Below are 15,646 nucleotides of genomic sequence, written 5' to 3' on the forward strand. Positions count from 1 at the left end.
AGGATGTGGTTCCTCTCTATTGAGGCAGACTTGTTCTCGGTCCTCCCATGAGGAGTTCTTTGCTGACACCGATGAGGTGCACTAATGGGACTTTGATGAGGATCACGGTACTTTTCAGATGAGAAGTTTATAGTATCCCACCTGACCCCTCCTCTCATGAGGAAAGAAGAAAATATCCACCTGAGAACCTTTCCTGTCCATCATTTGTCAGGGAAATGGCGGCTACCATTCCAGTTTATTTAGAGATGGAGGAAGAGCCCAGGGCTGAAATGTTTGAGGTCCAGGACTACGATTTCCCTCCTATAAAGGCTGTGACGGTCCCACTTCACAAAATCCTGCAGGACGTTCAGATGAAGAACTGGGAGTTCCTTCTGCCAGTCCCTGTCCTTCCTAAGAAGATAGACATGATGCACCAGATCCAGAGCTCCCTTGGGATTGATAGGCCCCAGTTGCTTCATCACTCCTTGATGGTGGAATCTGCCCTCAAAAGAGCCATCAGTTCTAGGGAATATGCTTCAGCCCCCCCCCCCCCCCCCCTCCAGCAGGGAAGCTAGAACCCTGGATTCTTTTGGGCAGAAGATGTTTCAGGCCTCAGTGCTCAACTGCCATATTCAATCTTACCAGCTCTACATGAGCCTATACTTGCAGAACTTGGTGTTCAGTATGTCTGATTTGGTAGATTCTCTGCCACAGGAGCAGGCCGAATCTCTTCGCCAGTTGGTTAAGCAGTAGAAGGTGTGTCAAAAGCTTCTTGGTCAGGGAGACCTATGACATCTTTGATGTGGCATCCAGGATCTCTGCCCAGCATATAGCCAGCAGAGGTAGGCGGATGCTACGTGCCGGGGGGGGGGGGGGTATCCTTTTGGTGACAAGGTGGAGGAGATCGCAGACCTCCACAAGAAATACAGTGACACCATTGATATTCTCTCCTGCCGGACATCTTCCTCCTCATCCAGCAGATTTTTGGGCAGGTCAGAGACATATATATGCCCCTTCCTCTCACCAGCCTCAACAGGCTCAGTCTCAGCATGTTCATTCTTGTCAACAGCATGTGCCCAAAGCCCAACCAGCACACCAGTCAAAGCAGGGGACGAGCTTTTGACTGGCTGCAGCAGAACATAGCCACAGTAAAAGTGATCATCCCAGACGACCTGCCAGTTGGGGGGAGACTGAATGTTTTTTCAGGAAAGGTGTACCCTTGTAACCTCCGACCAGTGGGTTCTTCAAATAGTCGGTCTCGATTACGCTTTGCATTGACAGCAGATACCACCAAAAGCATCTCTCATCAGCTGTCATCCACCCTCACAAGTTTTGCCCCTACAGAATTTTGTGATGTCCCTGAAAATAGAACTGAGGCGGAATAAAAAGCAATGAAGGTGGAACAGAAAGATATGAAGGTGCCCAAAGAGAAAAGACACCCCCAAAGCACTAATATTGAAACTCATACCAGGAAACTACTAGGGGATTCCATTACTAGAGGCATTAACTTTGAAACACAGTTCAAGGGGCCATGCAAAGTGAAATGCCTTCCAGGCTCCTCAGCTACAAGGACTACCAAGCAAATAATCTCTGTAATCAGAGAAGAAGAAACTAAGGAGTCAAACACTGATGTTGTTATCCACCTGGGAACAAATGATTTGTCCAGTAATACCCCACTTGCCGTGCAGAGAGCTTTTCAGGAGCTGGGGGAGGGGTTAAAACCTTTGGTACAAACAATAGCTTTTTCTGAAGTACTACCTACCTTTGGAAAGGGAGAGAAAAGATTGCAAAGTACTGAGAATTTCAGTAGCTGGCTCGAAGCCTGGTGTCACCAAGAAGGATTTAGGTACACAGGAGGATGGGGCAATACATGGAAAAACAAAAGACTATACTGTAACGATGGGCTGCATCTCACTGTGGCAGGAAAAAAAATCCTTGGGGAGAAATTTAGACAATATATTTCTAGGCATTTAAATTAGAAGGCGGGGTGGCATATGGCGGCAGGTCACTTGTTGCCTTTTGACCTTATGTCCTAGAGTCTTCACCAAGTGTCTTGCAGTAGTCGCAGTGTTGCTACGCAGACTGGGAGTCCATGTGTTCCCCTATCTGGACGATTGGCTGGTGAAAAGCATGTCAAAGTGCTCAGGAGTCCATACGGAGATCTATTCTGGTGTTAGAGCTCCTAGGGTTCGTTTTAAACTGCCCCATCTCCATCCCATTCATCAGTTGGAGTTCATAGGAGTGCTGCTAGACATGCAGTAGGCACTGACTTTTCTTCCTGTTCCAAGGGTGAACACTTGTCGCCCTTGACACTTAGATCCAAGCCAGCCAGCAGGTCACAGCTCGAATGATGTTGAGGCTGTTAGGCCACATGGCCTCCACTGTCCATGTCATGCCCATGGCACGTCTTCACATGAGAGTGGCCCAGTGAACCCTAGCTTCCCAGTGGTGTTGAGCCTCAAAGAACCTAACAGATGTCATTTGACTATGGGACTTTTATTCCAAATTCTTCAGCTCAGAGAGTACTGATGACAGATGCATCCCACTTGGGCTGGGGAGCTCAGTTAGACGAGCTTCACATAAGGTGCTTGGTCAGCCCAGGAGATAGATCTCCACATCAACCTAAAGGCTTTCAGAGATTGGCTGTTTAACCAAATTGTACTCATTCACCAACAAACAGTGGGGCACTGGATCATGCCCACTGTGTCAGGAGGCGGTGCGGATGTGGCACTGGGAAGTTTAGTTACATTTGTTATTCCGCCTATCATAAAATCAAAGCAGTTAACTATTAAAATTAATAAAAACACAGTAAGAAGGGAAAGGAACGCCAACTTAGAAAGAGAAAACAGCAAAGGCAGTCTAGCATGGGATGCTCCTCAAGACCACTTACCTGGTGGGCAGATCCAACAACTTGGCCGACAGACTGAGCAGGGTCATGCAACCACATGAATGTTCCCTCAGCATGGGCATTGCCTGAGAGATCTTCTGAGTATGTAGCACTCCTTCAGTGGATCTCTTTACCACGTTTTTCAATCACAAAGCCTCTCAGTACTGTTCCAGGCTCAAGGCCCACGAAAGGCTAGCTTCAGATGCCTTCCTCCTATCATTGGAGGACCAGTCTTCTGTATGTGTATCCTTCCATCCTTCATGTGGAGAAGCCTTTGCTGGAAATAAAGCTAGACCAAGGAACCATGATCCTGATCTCTCTATAATGACCCCGGCAGATCTGGATCCCTTTTCTTCTGGAGTTCTCCAAAGAACCTTGGAGATCAGAGTGTTTTCCACCCCTGAGCACGCTGAACATGGGATCTCTTGTATATCCCAACTTCCAGTCTCTGGCCCTCAAGTATGGATGTTAAGAGCTTAAAATTTGCTTCCTTGTATCTTCCTGGGGGTGTCTCCAAGATCTTGCTGGCTTCCAGAAAAGATTCCAGTAAGAGGTGTTACTCTTTCAAATGGAGGAGGTTTGCTTTCTGATGTGAGGGTAAGGCCCTAAATCCCCTTTCTTGCCCTACACAGACCTGCTTCTACACATCTTTGAGTCTGGTCTCGACCGACTCTGTAAGAGTTCACCTTAGCACAGTTAGTGCTTACCATCACCGTTTAAGCCCATCTCTGGACAGCCTCTAGTTGTTCGCATCATGAGAGGTTTACTTTTGGCAAAGTCCCCTGTCAAGCTTCCACTTGTGTTGTGGGACCTCAGCGTCATCCTCACCCAGCTGTTGAAAGCTTTTGAGCCACTCGATTCTTGTAATCTGAAGTACTTGACCTGGAAGATCTTATTTTTGGTGGCTGTTAATTCAGCCTGCAGGGTCAATGAGCTTCAGGCACTAGTAGCAGATCCACCTTACACTAAGTACATAAGTAATGCCATACTGGGAAAAGACCAAAGGTCCATCGAGCCCAGCATCCTGTCCCTGACAGCGGCCAATGCAGGTCAAGGGCACCTGGCAAGCTACCCAAACGTACAAACATTTTATACATATTATTCCCGAAATTGTGGTTTTTTCCCAAGTCCATTTAGTAGCGGTCTATGGACTTGTCCTTTAGGAAACCGTCCAACCCATTTTTAAACTCTGCCAAGCCAACCGCCTTCACTACGTTCTCCGGCAATGAATTCCAGAGTTTAATTAAGTTTCATCACAACAGAGTAGTTCTGTGCATGCACCCTAAGTTCCTGCCTAAGGTTGTGTCGGATTTCCTTCTGAACCAATCAGTTGTCCTTCTAACATTTTTTCCCAGACATCATGCCCATCCTGCAAAAGTACACTGCACACCTTGCACTGCAAGCGAGCATTGGCCTTTTACTTGGACTAGGCCCTACAGACAGTCCACTCAGATTGTTGTTTATTTTGATCCCAACAGGATGGGGATTGCCATCACAGAATGCACCATTTCAAATTGGCTGGCAGATTTAATTTCATTCACTTATATTCAGGCTTGGTTGACTCTTGAGGGTCGTGTCATGGCTCATAATGTCAGAGCCATGACGGTTTTGGTAGCCCACTTGAGGTCAGATTCCCTTGAAGAAATATGTAAGGTTGCAATAGGGTCTTCAGTCTACATATTCACATCTCATTACTGCCTTGAACAGGATACCTGACAGGATAGTCTGTTGGACAGACCGTACTGCAGAATTTGTTTGGGGTCTAAAATCCAACTCCACTCCGCTAGGCCCATTTTGCTGTGTGCCAGGCTACACTCTCACACATTTGTATGTAGTTTCATGTTAATTTTGACCTTACCATTTCAAGGTCCAATTGACCAATGATGGTTGTTTTTGGTGAGCCTGGTAGCTAGGATTTTCCACATGGAGAATATGTTCTGCTTGTCCTCGGAGAAAGCAAAAATACTTACCTGTAGCAGATTTTCTCCAAGGTCAGCGGGCCATTCATTTTCACATATCCTCCCTCCTCCCCTTGGAGTTGATGCCATTCTGCGCGTGCTCTTAAAGCAATATTAGCTTTTTTTAATGCTCCACATTGGGCGACGTGGGTGACATCACTTACATGTGGGAATTAATCGCCTGCTGTCCTCAAAGAATACCTGCTACAGGTAAGTAAGATGCTTTACTGTAAGCTAATGATTTGAGGCAAAATTGAGATTTTTAAAGGGTTTTTTAAAGCATTCTTCACTAGGGTCAATTACTTCTCTTTCCTAGTTGAGCTTTTTTGAAATTTATGCAGAATGTATCTCGACTGAGTATATATCTCACTTCATGGCATCCTACTTGAATAGGTCGTGAATGGTCAGATTGGTCCAGTGAATTGCGAATTCCAGGAGATGAGCTAAAATGGAAGTTTGTTAGTGACGGCTCTGTAAATGGATGGGGTTGGAGATTCACAGTGTACCCTATAATGCCTGCTGCAGGTAAGAACTGCTAGTTTGTATTTATAGCATGTTAAGGTATAAAAGTGAACATTCATTTGTTATTTTTTATAAAAAAAATCCCACTTTGGTGGAGTTCGAAAGGTTTGTACAATGGGGTGGAGAATGTCTATTGATTGATATGTCATAAGTACATAAGTGTTGCCATACTGGGACAGACTGAAGGTCCAGTATCCTGTTTCCAACAGTGGCCAATCCAGGTCACAAGTACCTGGCAAGATTCCAAAGCAGTACAATACATTTTATGCTGTTTATCCCAGAAATAAGCAGAGGATGTTCCCAAGTCCATTTTAATAATGGCTTATGGACTTTTCTTTTAGTAAGCTATCCAAACCTTTTTTAAACCCCTCTAAGCTAACTGCTTTTACCACATTCTCTGGCAACGAATTCCACAGTTCAGTTGCACATTAAGTGAAGAAATATTTTCTCAGATTCATTTTAAATGTACTACTTTGTATCTTCATTGCATGCTCCCTAGTCCTAGAATTTTTGGAAAGAGTAAACAAGCAATTTACATCTACCTGTTCCACTCCACTCATTATTTATATACCTCCATCATATCTCCCCAGAGCCGTCTTTTCTCCAAGCTGAAGAGCCCAAGCCATTTCAGCTTTTCCTCATAGGAAAGCCGTTCCATCCACTTTATCATTTCTGGGGGCAAAATAACTCTCCAGAACTATAGCAGAAAGGGATGAAACTTGGCATGTGGAAAGAATCAGTAAAAGACATATCAAGTTGGAAATGGACCCAATCACCCCAAATGACCCCCCCCCCCCTCACTTCATCCCAACAAAATGGCCCGGTATATTTAAGTTAGGTTATTTATTTTTAATAATACCGCCATTCACTGACTCACAGATCAAGTTGATATGCAATAATAAAAAAACAGGAAAAGCAAGAAAAGAACTTAAATATTACATAAGACAGTAACCAGTCGTTTCTATGGGAAAAGAAGTTCTAGCTTCAGTAGCAAACATTTGAATCATTGTAGTTAACTGCTCCTTTGAAACTGCCTCTCCCTGTTGTCTACTCTCCCAACTCCCACCCAAAAAATACTTCTGCTCCCACACAAACTACTGCATCCCAAACGTCTATCTCCTGCAACAGCTCACTCCAAAAACTATCCCTTGCAAACTGCCCCCACCTCAAGGACTGTCCTATGCAACAGCCCCCTACTCAAAACTGCACTGTTCCTAACCATTAACTCCCTTGAATAGCCTCACCATCCCACAAACTACACTTCCACTTACCCCACAACACCACAAACTACCCCTTCAAATCATCGACCTGTGCAACAGTATACCACCCTGAGAATAAATTAAATAAAAAACATTTCTTTGGCTGAGAAAAGACTACCCAGAATGGACTGGAAAAGAAATTGATCTTTGTCTTTGAGCCTTTTCTAAGGGTGTTAAAAGTTTGAATGTATCCATTACTTTTTATGGAATCTCATGTCAATGCCTTACTTTAAAATGTTTTCTGGAGAATGAGACAGCTTTGAAAGATTAGATATTATTTTTATTTAGATCAGATTAAGATTTTGATTCAAGCCTACATTCTATTGCAGCTTGATATTGTAATGGCCTATATGATGGCGCTCTTTAGAATTTTCTGTTAAATTGCAAACTCTTCAAAATACCACAGCTAGATTGCTTTACAATGTGAGTAAATATGAGAAAGCTAGGTTGCCTTTAAAGTGAGCTGCCTAATATTTAAAATACTCCAAGGTCTGTCTCCTTTGCTCCTTAGGCAATTAGTCTCTTTTTCTTCACTTGTGAAGCAACTGTGATAATGATTGCATTTCCCTGATGTAAAAGAAATTAGATGGTGTGTTGCAATATCGCGTGGAGGACCATGTTCAGGAGAACGAACATCCGAATAATCGGGGTACAGGAAGGAAATTAGATGGTATTTTGCAATATCGCATGGAGGACCATGTTCAGGAGAACGAACATCCGAATAATCGGGGTGCGGGAAGGTCTGGAGGGGCCGCAGATTGCGGAATATGTGCATAAGATTTTGCTCGCTTGTTTTCGAGACCCCCCCCTTCCTCACCCCCCCCCCCCCCCATGAGATAGAGCGAGCTGATAAGGAGCTATGCCCTAGACCTAACACAAATTTTATTACTCCGCTTCTCAGATGTCGACCATATTCTTCGCAAGGCTAGACAGGATAAAAAGGTTTTTTGTGACAACATGGAGATTCGAGTTTTTCCAGACTTGAGCCTGGAGACAATCCTAAAATGGAAGGAACTGTGGGGCTACAAGAAACACCTGCAGGTTAAAGACTATTTTATTTATTTATTTGTTGCATTTTCACACCTATTTGCAGGCTTACATAGTACCGTTATGGCGATTGCCAATTCCGGTAATAGAAATACAGAGTAGTATTGCATGAATTACAAAGTAAATTAAGTAGTCAAGGACAGAGAGTTAAGTTTTGTCCAGTTCTGGTATGAGTTTCGTTGTGTTGCAAGGTTCAGGTGTTTAGGTTGGATCATTGTGGTATGCCTTTTTGAACAGGTTGGTTTTTAGTGATTTCCGGAAGTTTATTAGGTCGTGCATTGTTTTCATGACATTTGGTAGTGCGTTCCATAGTTGCGTCCTTATGTAGGAGAGAAACTGGATGCATATGTTGATTTTGTTGATTTATATTTTAGTCCTTTGCAGCTAGTGTAGTGAAGATTTAGGTATGTGTGTGCTGACCTTTTTGTGTTCTTGGTTGGTAAGTCTATGAGGTCTGCCATATAGACTGGGGCATGAATAATTTTATGAACCAGGGTACAGATTTTGAATGCAATTCGTTCTTTGATTGGGAGCCAATGTAGTTTTTCTCTTAAGGGTTTAGCACTTTCGTATTTCGTTTTTCCAAATATGAGTCTGGCTACGGTGTTTTTGGCAGTTTGGAGTTTCTTAATGATTTGTTCTTTGCATCCAGCATAGATTGCATTGCAGTAGTCTAGGTGACTTAGCACCAATGATTGTACCAGGCTGCGGAATATTTCCCTCAGGAAGAAAGGTTTTACTCGTTTGAGTTTCCACATTGTGAGGAACATTTTGTTTGTTGTATTTTTTGCTTGGCTGTCTAGTGTGAGGTTTCAGTCGATTGTAACTCAGAGAAGTTTTAGGTTGTTTGAAACAGGAAGGGTGTGGTCTGGGGTGTTTATAATGTTGGGTTTGTTTGTGTTGTATTGTGATGAGAGGATGAGAGGCATATTTTCAAAGCACTTAGCCTTCCAAAGTTCCATAGAAACCTATGGAACTTTGGAAGGCTAAGTACTTTGAAAATGAGCCTGTCTTTGTTTTTTCTGCGTTGAGTTTTAATTGAAATGCATCCACCCATGAATTCATGATTTGGAGGCTGTTTGATTTCATTTGTGATTTCTGTTGGATCGTGTTTGAACGGGATGTAGATCGTGACATCATCTGCGTAAATGTAAGGGTTAAGGCCTTGGTTGGATAGGGATTTGGCTAGTGGTGTCATCATTAGGTTGAAAAGGGTCGGTGATAATGGTGATCCTTGGGGTACTCCATATTCTGGTTTCCATGGTGATGATGTGTTCGAATTTGATATCACTTGGTATGTTCTTGCGGTTAGGAAGCCCTTGATCCAACTAAGTTTACCCTGATCCCGAAGTATTCCAGGATGTTTAGTAGTATTGTATGGTTTACCATGTCGAACGCACTAGACATATCGAATTGTAGGAGAAGTACACTTTTGCCAGTTGCGAAAGTGGGCCTGTGTTGCTGATGGTGATCGTAGATGTCAAGCACTGTTTTCTGTCCTCCCCTAAAGAGGTTAAAACCTTTCTACAACTGGCTTCTCCAAACAGGGACACAAGTACCGGGAAGATTGGCCGAGTGGGAGGCCTTTCAGGGAACCATAAATCTCATCAAGGTGAGGCTTAACAAAAGATGAACTTTAGTCAATGGAATAGATTTGGTCCCTTATCTTCAGCTCCAAGTATACATAAGGCCCAGGAGACACGTCAGAAAAATTCAAACTTGGCAAACTCTGCAGGTGGTGGGGACTCCTCAGGAGGGCAAAGCTCTTCCAGTGTAAATGAAGGAGATGACTCAGTTCAGCTCACAGCGATGGCAGAGGAGACGGGAAACTCACATCAGGATCAAGCTGAGGTTCATTCTCCTCCTTGAAGGTGCCACCAATGACTTGGGTTCAAACTTCATGATGGACCTGTGCAAGTATTGGTTGCTGAAAATACTGGCTCTGAGTGCTACAGATAAGAAAGTGGGTTATGCATGCTAAAGTTTAGATTAATAATGTTTAGGAACTTGAATATTCGGAACCTATAGGGCTGTTGCTGTATTTGAGGTGATAATAGGGGTCTTGAAAAGAGGGAGGGACGGGATGGATAGGTTACACTAATTAACCTGTCGTATAGTGGGATTTACTTTTGGGAAGGGGGAATGGAGAGGGTCTTTAGAAAGGGGGGAGGGGATGAGTTATTCTTTTGTGTTTGCGTATGAAAGGATGAGGATGGGGTGAAATTTCTGAATAAGTGGGGACTTAAGCAAGAATGAGGAGGTGCTTCTACACTTTTGGATCGGGAGGAGTGAGATAGTAATGAAACAAGTGTTAACATGCCTGTGAGAATTGATGCCCTGGGCTCTGATTGGCGCTGGATTTCAAATCTAACCTGAAGGTACTAGATTTATCCCAATCTCAGCCAGGGAACGGAAAGAGAAAGATCTCTGTACTGAGACCTTGTAAGCAGTTATATGATATAACCTGTGAGCAGCTATATTTCCGTACTACCCAGGTAGCAAACAAATGTTTAGATAGTTTTATAATTGATCCATATCCAGTTACCTGCTATTGCTTGCTGATTTCGCCTTTTTCTGTTCAGTTCTGTGACAATAAACCTTATGTAGTTTATTGGTTCTGCTGTCCTGGACTGACTAAGAATTCTGGTTTGTGTTTTTGGGTCTGTGGGTGCTTTCTGGGAACTGTGGGACCCCTGGAGTGTCCTAGAAATCACCGGGAAATAACCTGAGAGTGGGAGACTAGCCCAGAGGCAAGCAGGACCCAGTCGGTGGGAGGAGGTGCTAGTATAGAGCACAAAGCCAAGTGCAGGCGAGACTGGGCAGACCCTTCAGGTGGCCGCAGGGTAACCCCAGGTGCTGCTAGGCATTTTGTGACATGAAGCTTTTTTAAAAAAACTGTGGGTTAAGTTATAGATTAATGTGTTATATACAGTATACTGATATATATTCCCAACTAAATGTGTTGGGTTTTTTTGGTTGCTTTGTGATCCGCACAGAACTTAGAGGATGTTGCAGAATGCCAGATAAATGTAAAGTAAAGTAAAAGTAAAGATCATCAGATACAATTGCCTCCAAGTCCTGTTCTTTCATGCATAGAAGTACTTCATCCTCCTATATTGTACTATTCCCTTGGGTTTGTACAACCCAAATGTATGACCTACATTTTTTTAAATTAAATCTTAGCTGCCAATTGTAGACCATTCTTCAAGCTTTGCTAGATCCCTCCTCATGTTATCTACCCAATCCAGAGTGTGTACCCATTGTATATTTAGGTATCATACACAAGAGAGAACCCTTACTAGACAGCCCTTCCACAATATCGCTTAAAAAATATGAAAAGAACTGGATGTAGAACCGATCCCTGAAGCACCCTGCTAGTATCACCCTTTTCCTCAGACTAAACTCCATTTACCACTACCTTTTGTCTCTTCTACTCAACCAAATTCTAACCCATTCAGTCTCTTTAGGAGCCATACCAAGGTTACTTAGTTTATTCATTACTCACCTATACAGAACTGTATCTCTCCCTTGAGCCAACTCTCTGGTCAACCAGTCAATGAAATTAATTCTTCTGCCGCCCAGACCTACTTCTTGTAAAACCATGTTGCCTGCAATCCAGAAACTACAAATTCCTCTATTTTAGAAGGGTTTCTATTCATTTACTCATCACAGAGGTCAGAGTAACTGGCCTGTAGATTTCTTTCTTTCTTTTTTTTTCTTTTTTTTTAATTTAAAAGAAATCTTTAAACATTCCAATGCATACAATAGCATTAACAGTGTACAAAAGATAAGCCTGCTCTCCGCATAGAACAAGAAACTCAATTTTTAATCATATTTTGGTCCTCTACCCTTCTTTTCAAAATGAAGGTGCAGCTAGATTCTCCAAATCCTAACAGTAAGCTCAAGACATAAACCTAACCTAATTTGTTTTCGGGAAAGGCCCCCCAAACCTTCTCCCACTTTGCCACAGCCCTCCTCGGATAGCAGTTAACTTCTCTGTCCTATAGATATATCATAATTTAACCCACCAATTTAGTATAGAGGGAATACCCAGTTCCGTCCAAGTAACTGCTAAGGTCAGCTTCGCTGCATGAAGGCCATATCTAACCAGAGCTTGCTGACAGCCTTATTTGGTAAGAAAATCCCCGCATCCCAAGGGATATGCAGACCCATCAGCCAATCAATCTGATACTGTATTTTCTTCCAAAAAATCATTAGCTTAGGGCATCCCCTCCAAATATGCCCCATGGTTCCTCGCACTCCACACTTGTCTCCAGAGCTATGAGGCATCTGGAAACCAGTGACTAATACGCGCAAAGTTGAGATACCATCTGTACTTCAATTTAACATTCTTTTCCTGTACATTTAGCTGCAATCACTATCTTCTCCAGGGAAGCATCCGACAGGAACCCCAACCACTCTTTTCTCTCTCCCCCTTTCTCCCACAGTACTAGATATCACCCTCCAATTCCAGGTGAGAGAACCACCCAAACATGGAAAAATTGAGAGGACCTTACCCCAGCAATCTTCCATGTCACTCTGATCCCCACCCCTACATTCATTCTACATATTCACAGTCCTTCCATATATAACAATAACACCTACAAGGACTCAAGAAGTAAAAAAAAACAAACAAACAATTAAGCCCAGTATTTTCCCTCATGCCAACTACTAAGCTTTAACTGCCCAGTTTCTCTTTTCACTCAGCAGTTGGCGGCATAACGATTGCACTATTAAATAAAGGTTTTTACAATCTTCATACTCTGGCACCCTTCCACCCCACTCCCTGGAACCAGTTTGTGGTGCTGCCTCCAGTTCTCCAGCTCATCTAATTTGTAAAGTAGCTCCTCGTACTGTACCAACAGCGCATCACATTTGAAGTGTGTTTTTGTTAGGGACTCACCTTTTTCCTCCAGATGCACCTCTAAGTCCTCAACTTCTGACCTTAAGTTCCTTAGATCTTGATGATGAGTATCCATTTTTAGAAGTAATGCCTTCAGCATTTCTTTCAGTTCACTCCACATTTCATGGAAGCACTGCTTCAGTTCGTTGCTTAGGTCCAGCACTCCCATGCATTCAAGTTTATTAGGGGCTTTCTACCCTGTCCATGAGACGAACCATCTAAGTGGCTTACTATCTAAAATGGGCAGTAAAAACAACAGAATACAGATTGACAAAACAAGACAGAGGGAGAGCAGGAAGATGAACTACAATATAGATAGGAAAGTGGGGGAAGGGGAAAACACAAGAGGTACATGTCTGTACGAACTGACCTACGGAACTTACCCGAATACACTCCCAACAGAGTAAAGGCCTCCACCATGTGGCAAGGAGGCAGGCTACAATGGTGTCTCAGTCCTCGGCTGCCAAAGTGCCTCTAACATCAGTGGCTTTCTCCTTAAAGGTCATAGGTAACACACCGTGGTACTTCAGTGCTTTCTTGTAGGTCATAAAAAAGTAGGATTAGATTTGATTCACCAGGTAGGGCTAGGAGATCGTTTTTAGGCATCCATACAAGAGGCCAACAACATTTCCTTTCCAGTGGCCTGTTGTTTTCAACCTCCTCCTTGTGTTTTTGTGGAAATGGACCACATCTTCTCTTCTCTAGTCTTCTGGGACTGCTACTACTTCTTTGTAGACCCATCTCTCTGTAATCATCTGCCATCGTCACTACATTCTGAATTGTCATATGAAAAGATGTTGCTTAAAAAAAACAAAAAAACCCCATCTCTTTACTACTAGCCTGCTTTATGGTATCTAACATTTATTGGCACAGTGCGGTGCACTGTCATTTTAAATCAGTGAGGAAGTGCCCCCACTATGCATTAATGGGAACCTTCCTGCTTGATGCTCGAGTGCAGGACCAGCAGTCTATCATTTTCCACATCAAACATTTGCTTTTTGGTGCCTTCACTTTTTTGGATCATGTTTCTTCATATTCTTCTTTTTTCAGTATTAAGTTATTCAAATTATACATTATTTTCATTTTTAAATTTATGGCCTTTTAGGGCCTCTGAGCCTTCTTTTCCACGGGAAGCATCAACTGTTTCAGGTGCAAGACTACTTGAGCTCCCTGGGCCATAGAGTCTTTTGACCTAGTGTTGGCCTTTTTTCTCTCCATGTCGATGAGGGTGACGACGTGGTTTTAAGAAGTGTACATGATGCAATAGGACAATTTCAGGCACTGGCCCCCATAACTGGTGTGTACAGTGCTTAGGTCCAGAGCACTGGGACATACAGTGTATCCTCTGTCTTTGCATGCAAGCGAGGACCCTCAAAGCCCACAGAGTCTAGTGAGAAAAGCTTTTTGATTCTTCATCAACATCGGCATCTGCATTGAGCATGGCAGAGTATTCAGTATTCGACATGGAGCCTGCATCGGTGTTGGCATCGACACCGATGCAGTATCGAGAAGGTCTGACATCGGACTCGGTAAGAACTCTACATCCTCCTTATCAGTGCTGCATGTGTTGAGGAACCTGCAGAATAAAAAACCTAAGAAGCATCACCATTGTTCTCCCTCCAGGCATTCTGCCATACCTCCCCTGCAGCATGGGAAGCGTCCATGCCGCAGTGACCACTCTCCTTCTCTCCAGCTCATTTCTCATTGAGAGCCTTCAAGGTCTTCAAGATCTCAGGCTATAACTCAAGCAGCGTGCACACCGCTTTCTTAGCTGGTACTGATGACTACTCTTCACGAGGAAATCTGGGCTATGCTCAAGGAGGAGCTTTTAGGACTACTTCTTTGCAGTCTGTGCAGGTTACAGAGTGCATGCGCCAGCCTCGGTCCAGCCCATCGATGCAACAGACAGCCACGGGAGAGGTCCGTACACTGGCGTGGTGCTGACATTGCCAGAGGAACTTTCTCCAACTTTGGAGATTCATCTGCCTTGATGCACCTCGACACAGAGCTGATGCTGTAGTTGTTGCTTTTTTCCATGTACTTTCCATGAACAGTACTTTGAAGAATTGGACAGACCTGTCCTGGAAGACAGGGGCCTTGGAGCCTGGCATGTTCCAGAATCTTTCTGGCTGTGGAAGTGACGTTACCACCCCAGGTCCCCTCCCCCCCCCCCCCCCCCCCCCCCACACACACACACACTTGCTGCCTCACCCCCAGGTCAGGCTTCTCTCTCTCCTGCCTCTCCCCCAGCCAGCGATCCCAGCATCTCCTCTTGCCCCCCCCCCCCCTCCCCTCATAGTACCTTTTATGTTAAATCATCTTTATTGGTAAAACTGTATAAAATCAAAGCACATTATCATTCATGTACGTGAATCAACCCAGATGATTTCAACAACAGAGTTAAACAGATATTTCAACAGCCCTCTCACCCCATCCCCTCAACCCAAAACCTCCCCCCTCTAGTTCAGCAGTACCACCATTACATAGTACCTTTTAAAACTAGCTTTTTCTGCCAGAGATCTCTGTCAATGAACAGCGATTCATATGCACTGCTTGCCCCGAGCTCACAGCCTTCTGTCTGATTCCACTTCGTTTTCGCATAGGCGGGAAATGTCAGACAGAAGGCTGGAAGCTCAGGGTGAGGCAGTGTATGTAAATCACTGCTTGCTGAAAGACCGCTGGAAGAAAAACAATGTTTAAAAGGTACTTGGGGAGGGGCAGGCACATGGAGATGCCAGATTGTTGGCGGGGGAGGGGTTGAGGCAAGAGCAGATGCTGGATTGCCATTTGGGGAGGAAACAGGAGGGGAAATGATGGACAATTTTAGCGCCTTGTCAATGTGCCGTGACATGAAAAAAGTTGAAAATTGATGAACTAAAAATATATTTCAGTGTGTATATGTTTTATTATATATGCACATATATAATGATCATAATATGTACTTCATTTTGTGTTGTGACCTGAGATCACATCTCACTTAAATCTAATGACCAATTAAACAAAATTTTATTTTCACAGGCCCAAAAGATCTTCTTTCAGATCGATGCATCCTCTCATGTCCATCAATGGAGTTGGTGACATGTCTGCTGGA

At 43.7% G+C, this 15,646-nt stretch overlaps 1 protein-coding gene across 1 annotated transcript in view; it reads left to right on the plus strand.

Annotated features, from left to right (window-relative positions):
• Window positions 1–15,646, plus strand: part of HERC2 (HECT and RLD domain containing E3 ubiquitin protein ligase 2) — a 921,269-nt gene that overhangs the window by 684,402 nt on the left and 221,221 nt on the right. Inside the window, 1 exon segment of the mRNA XM_030201308.1 lies at window positions 5,218–5,349. Within this exon segment, the coding sequence (XP_030057168.1) occupies window positions 5,218–5,349 (132 nt within the window).

Source organism: Microcaecilia unicolor, chromosome 4 (genome assembly GCF_901765095.1).
Source record: "Microcaecilia unicolor chromosome 4, aMicUni1.1, whole genome shotgun sequence".
In the NCBI taxonomy this organism is placed as follows: Eukaryota; Metazoa; Chordata; class Amphibia; order Gymnophiona; family Siphonopidae; genus Microcaecilia; species Microcaecilia unicolor.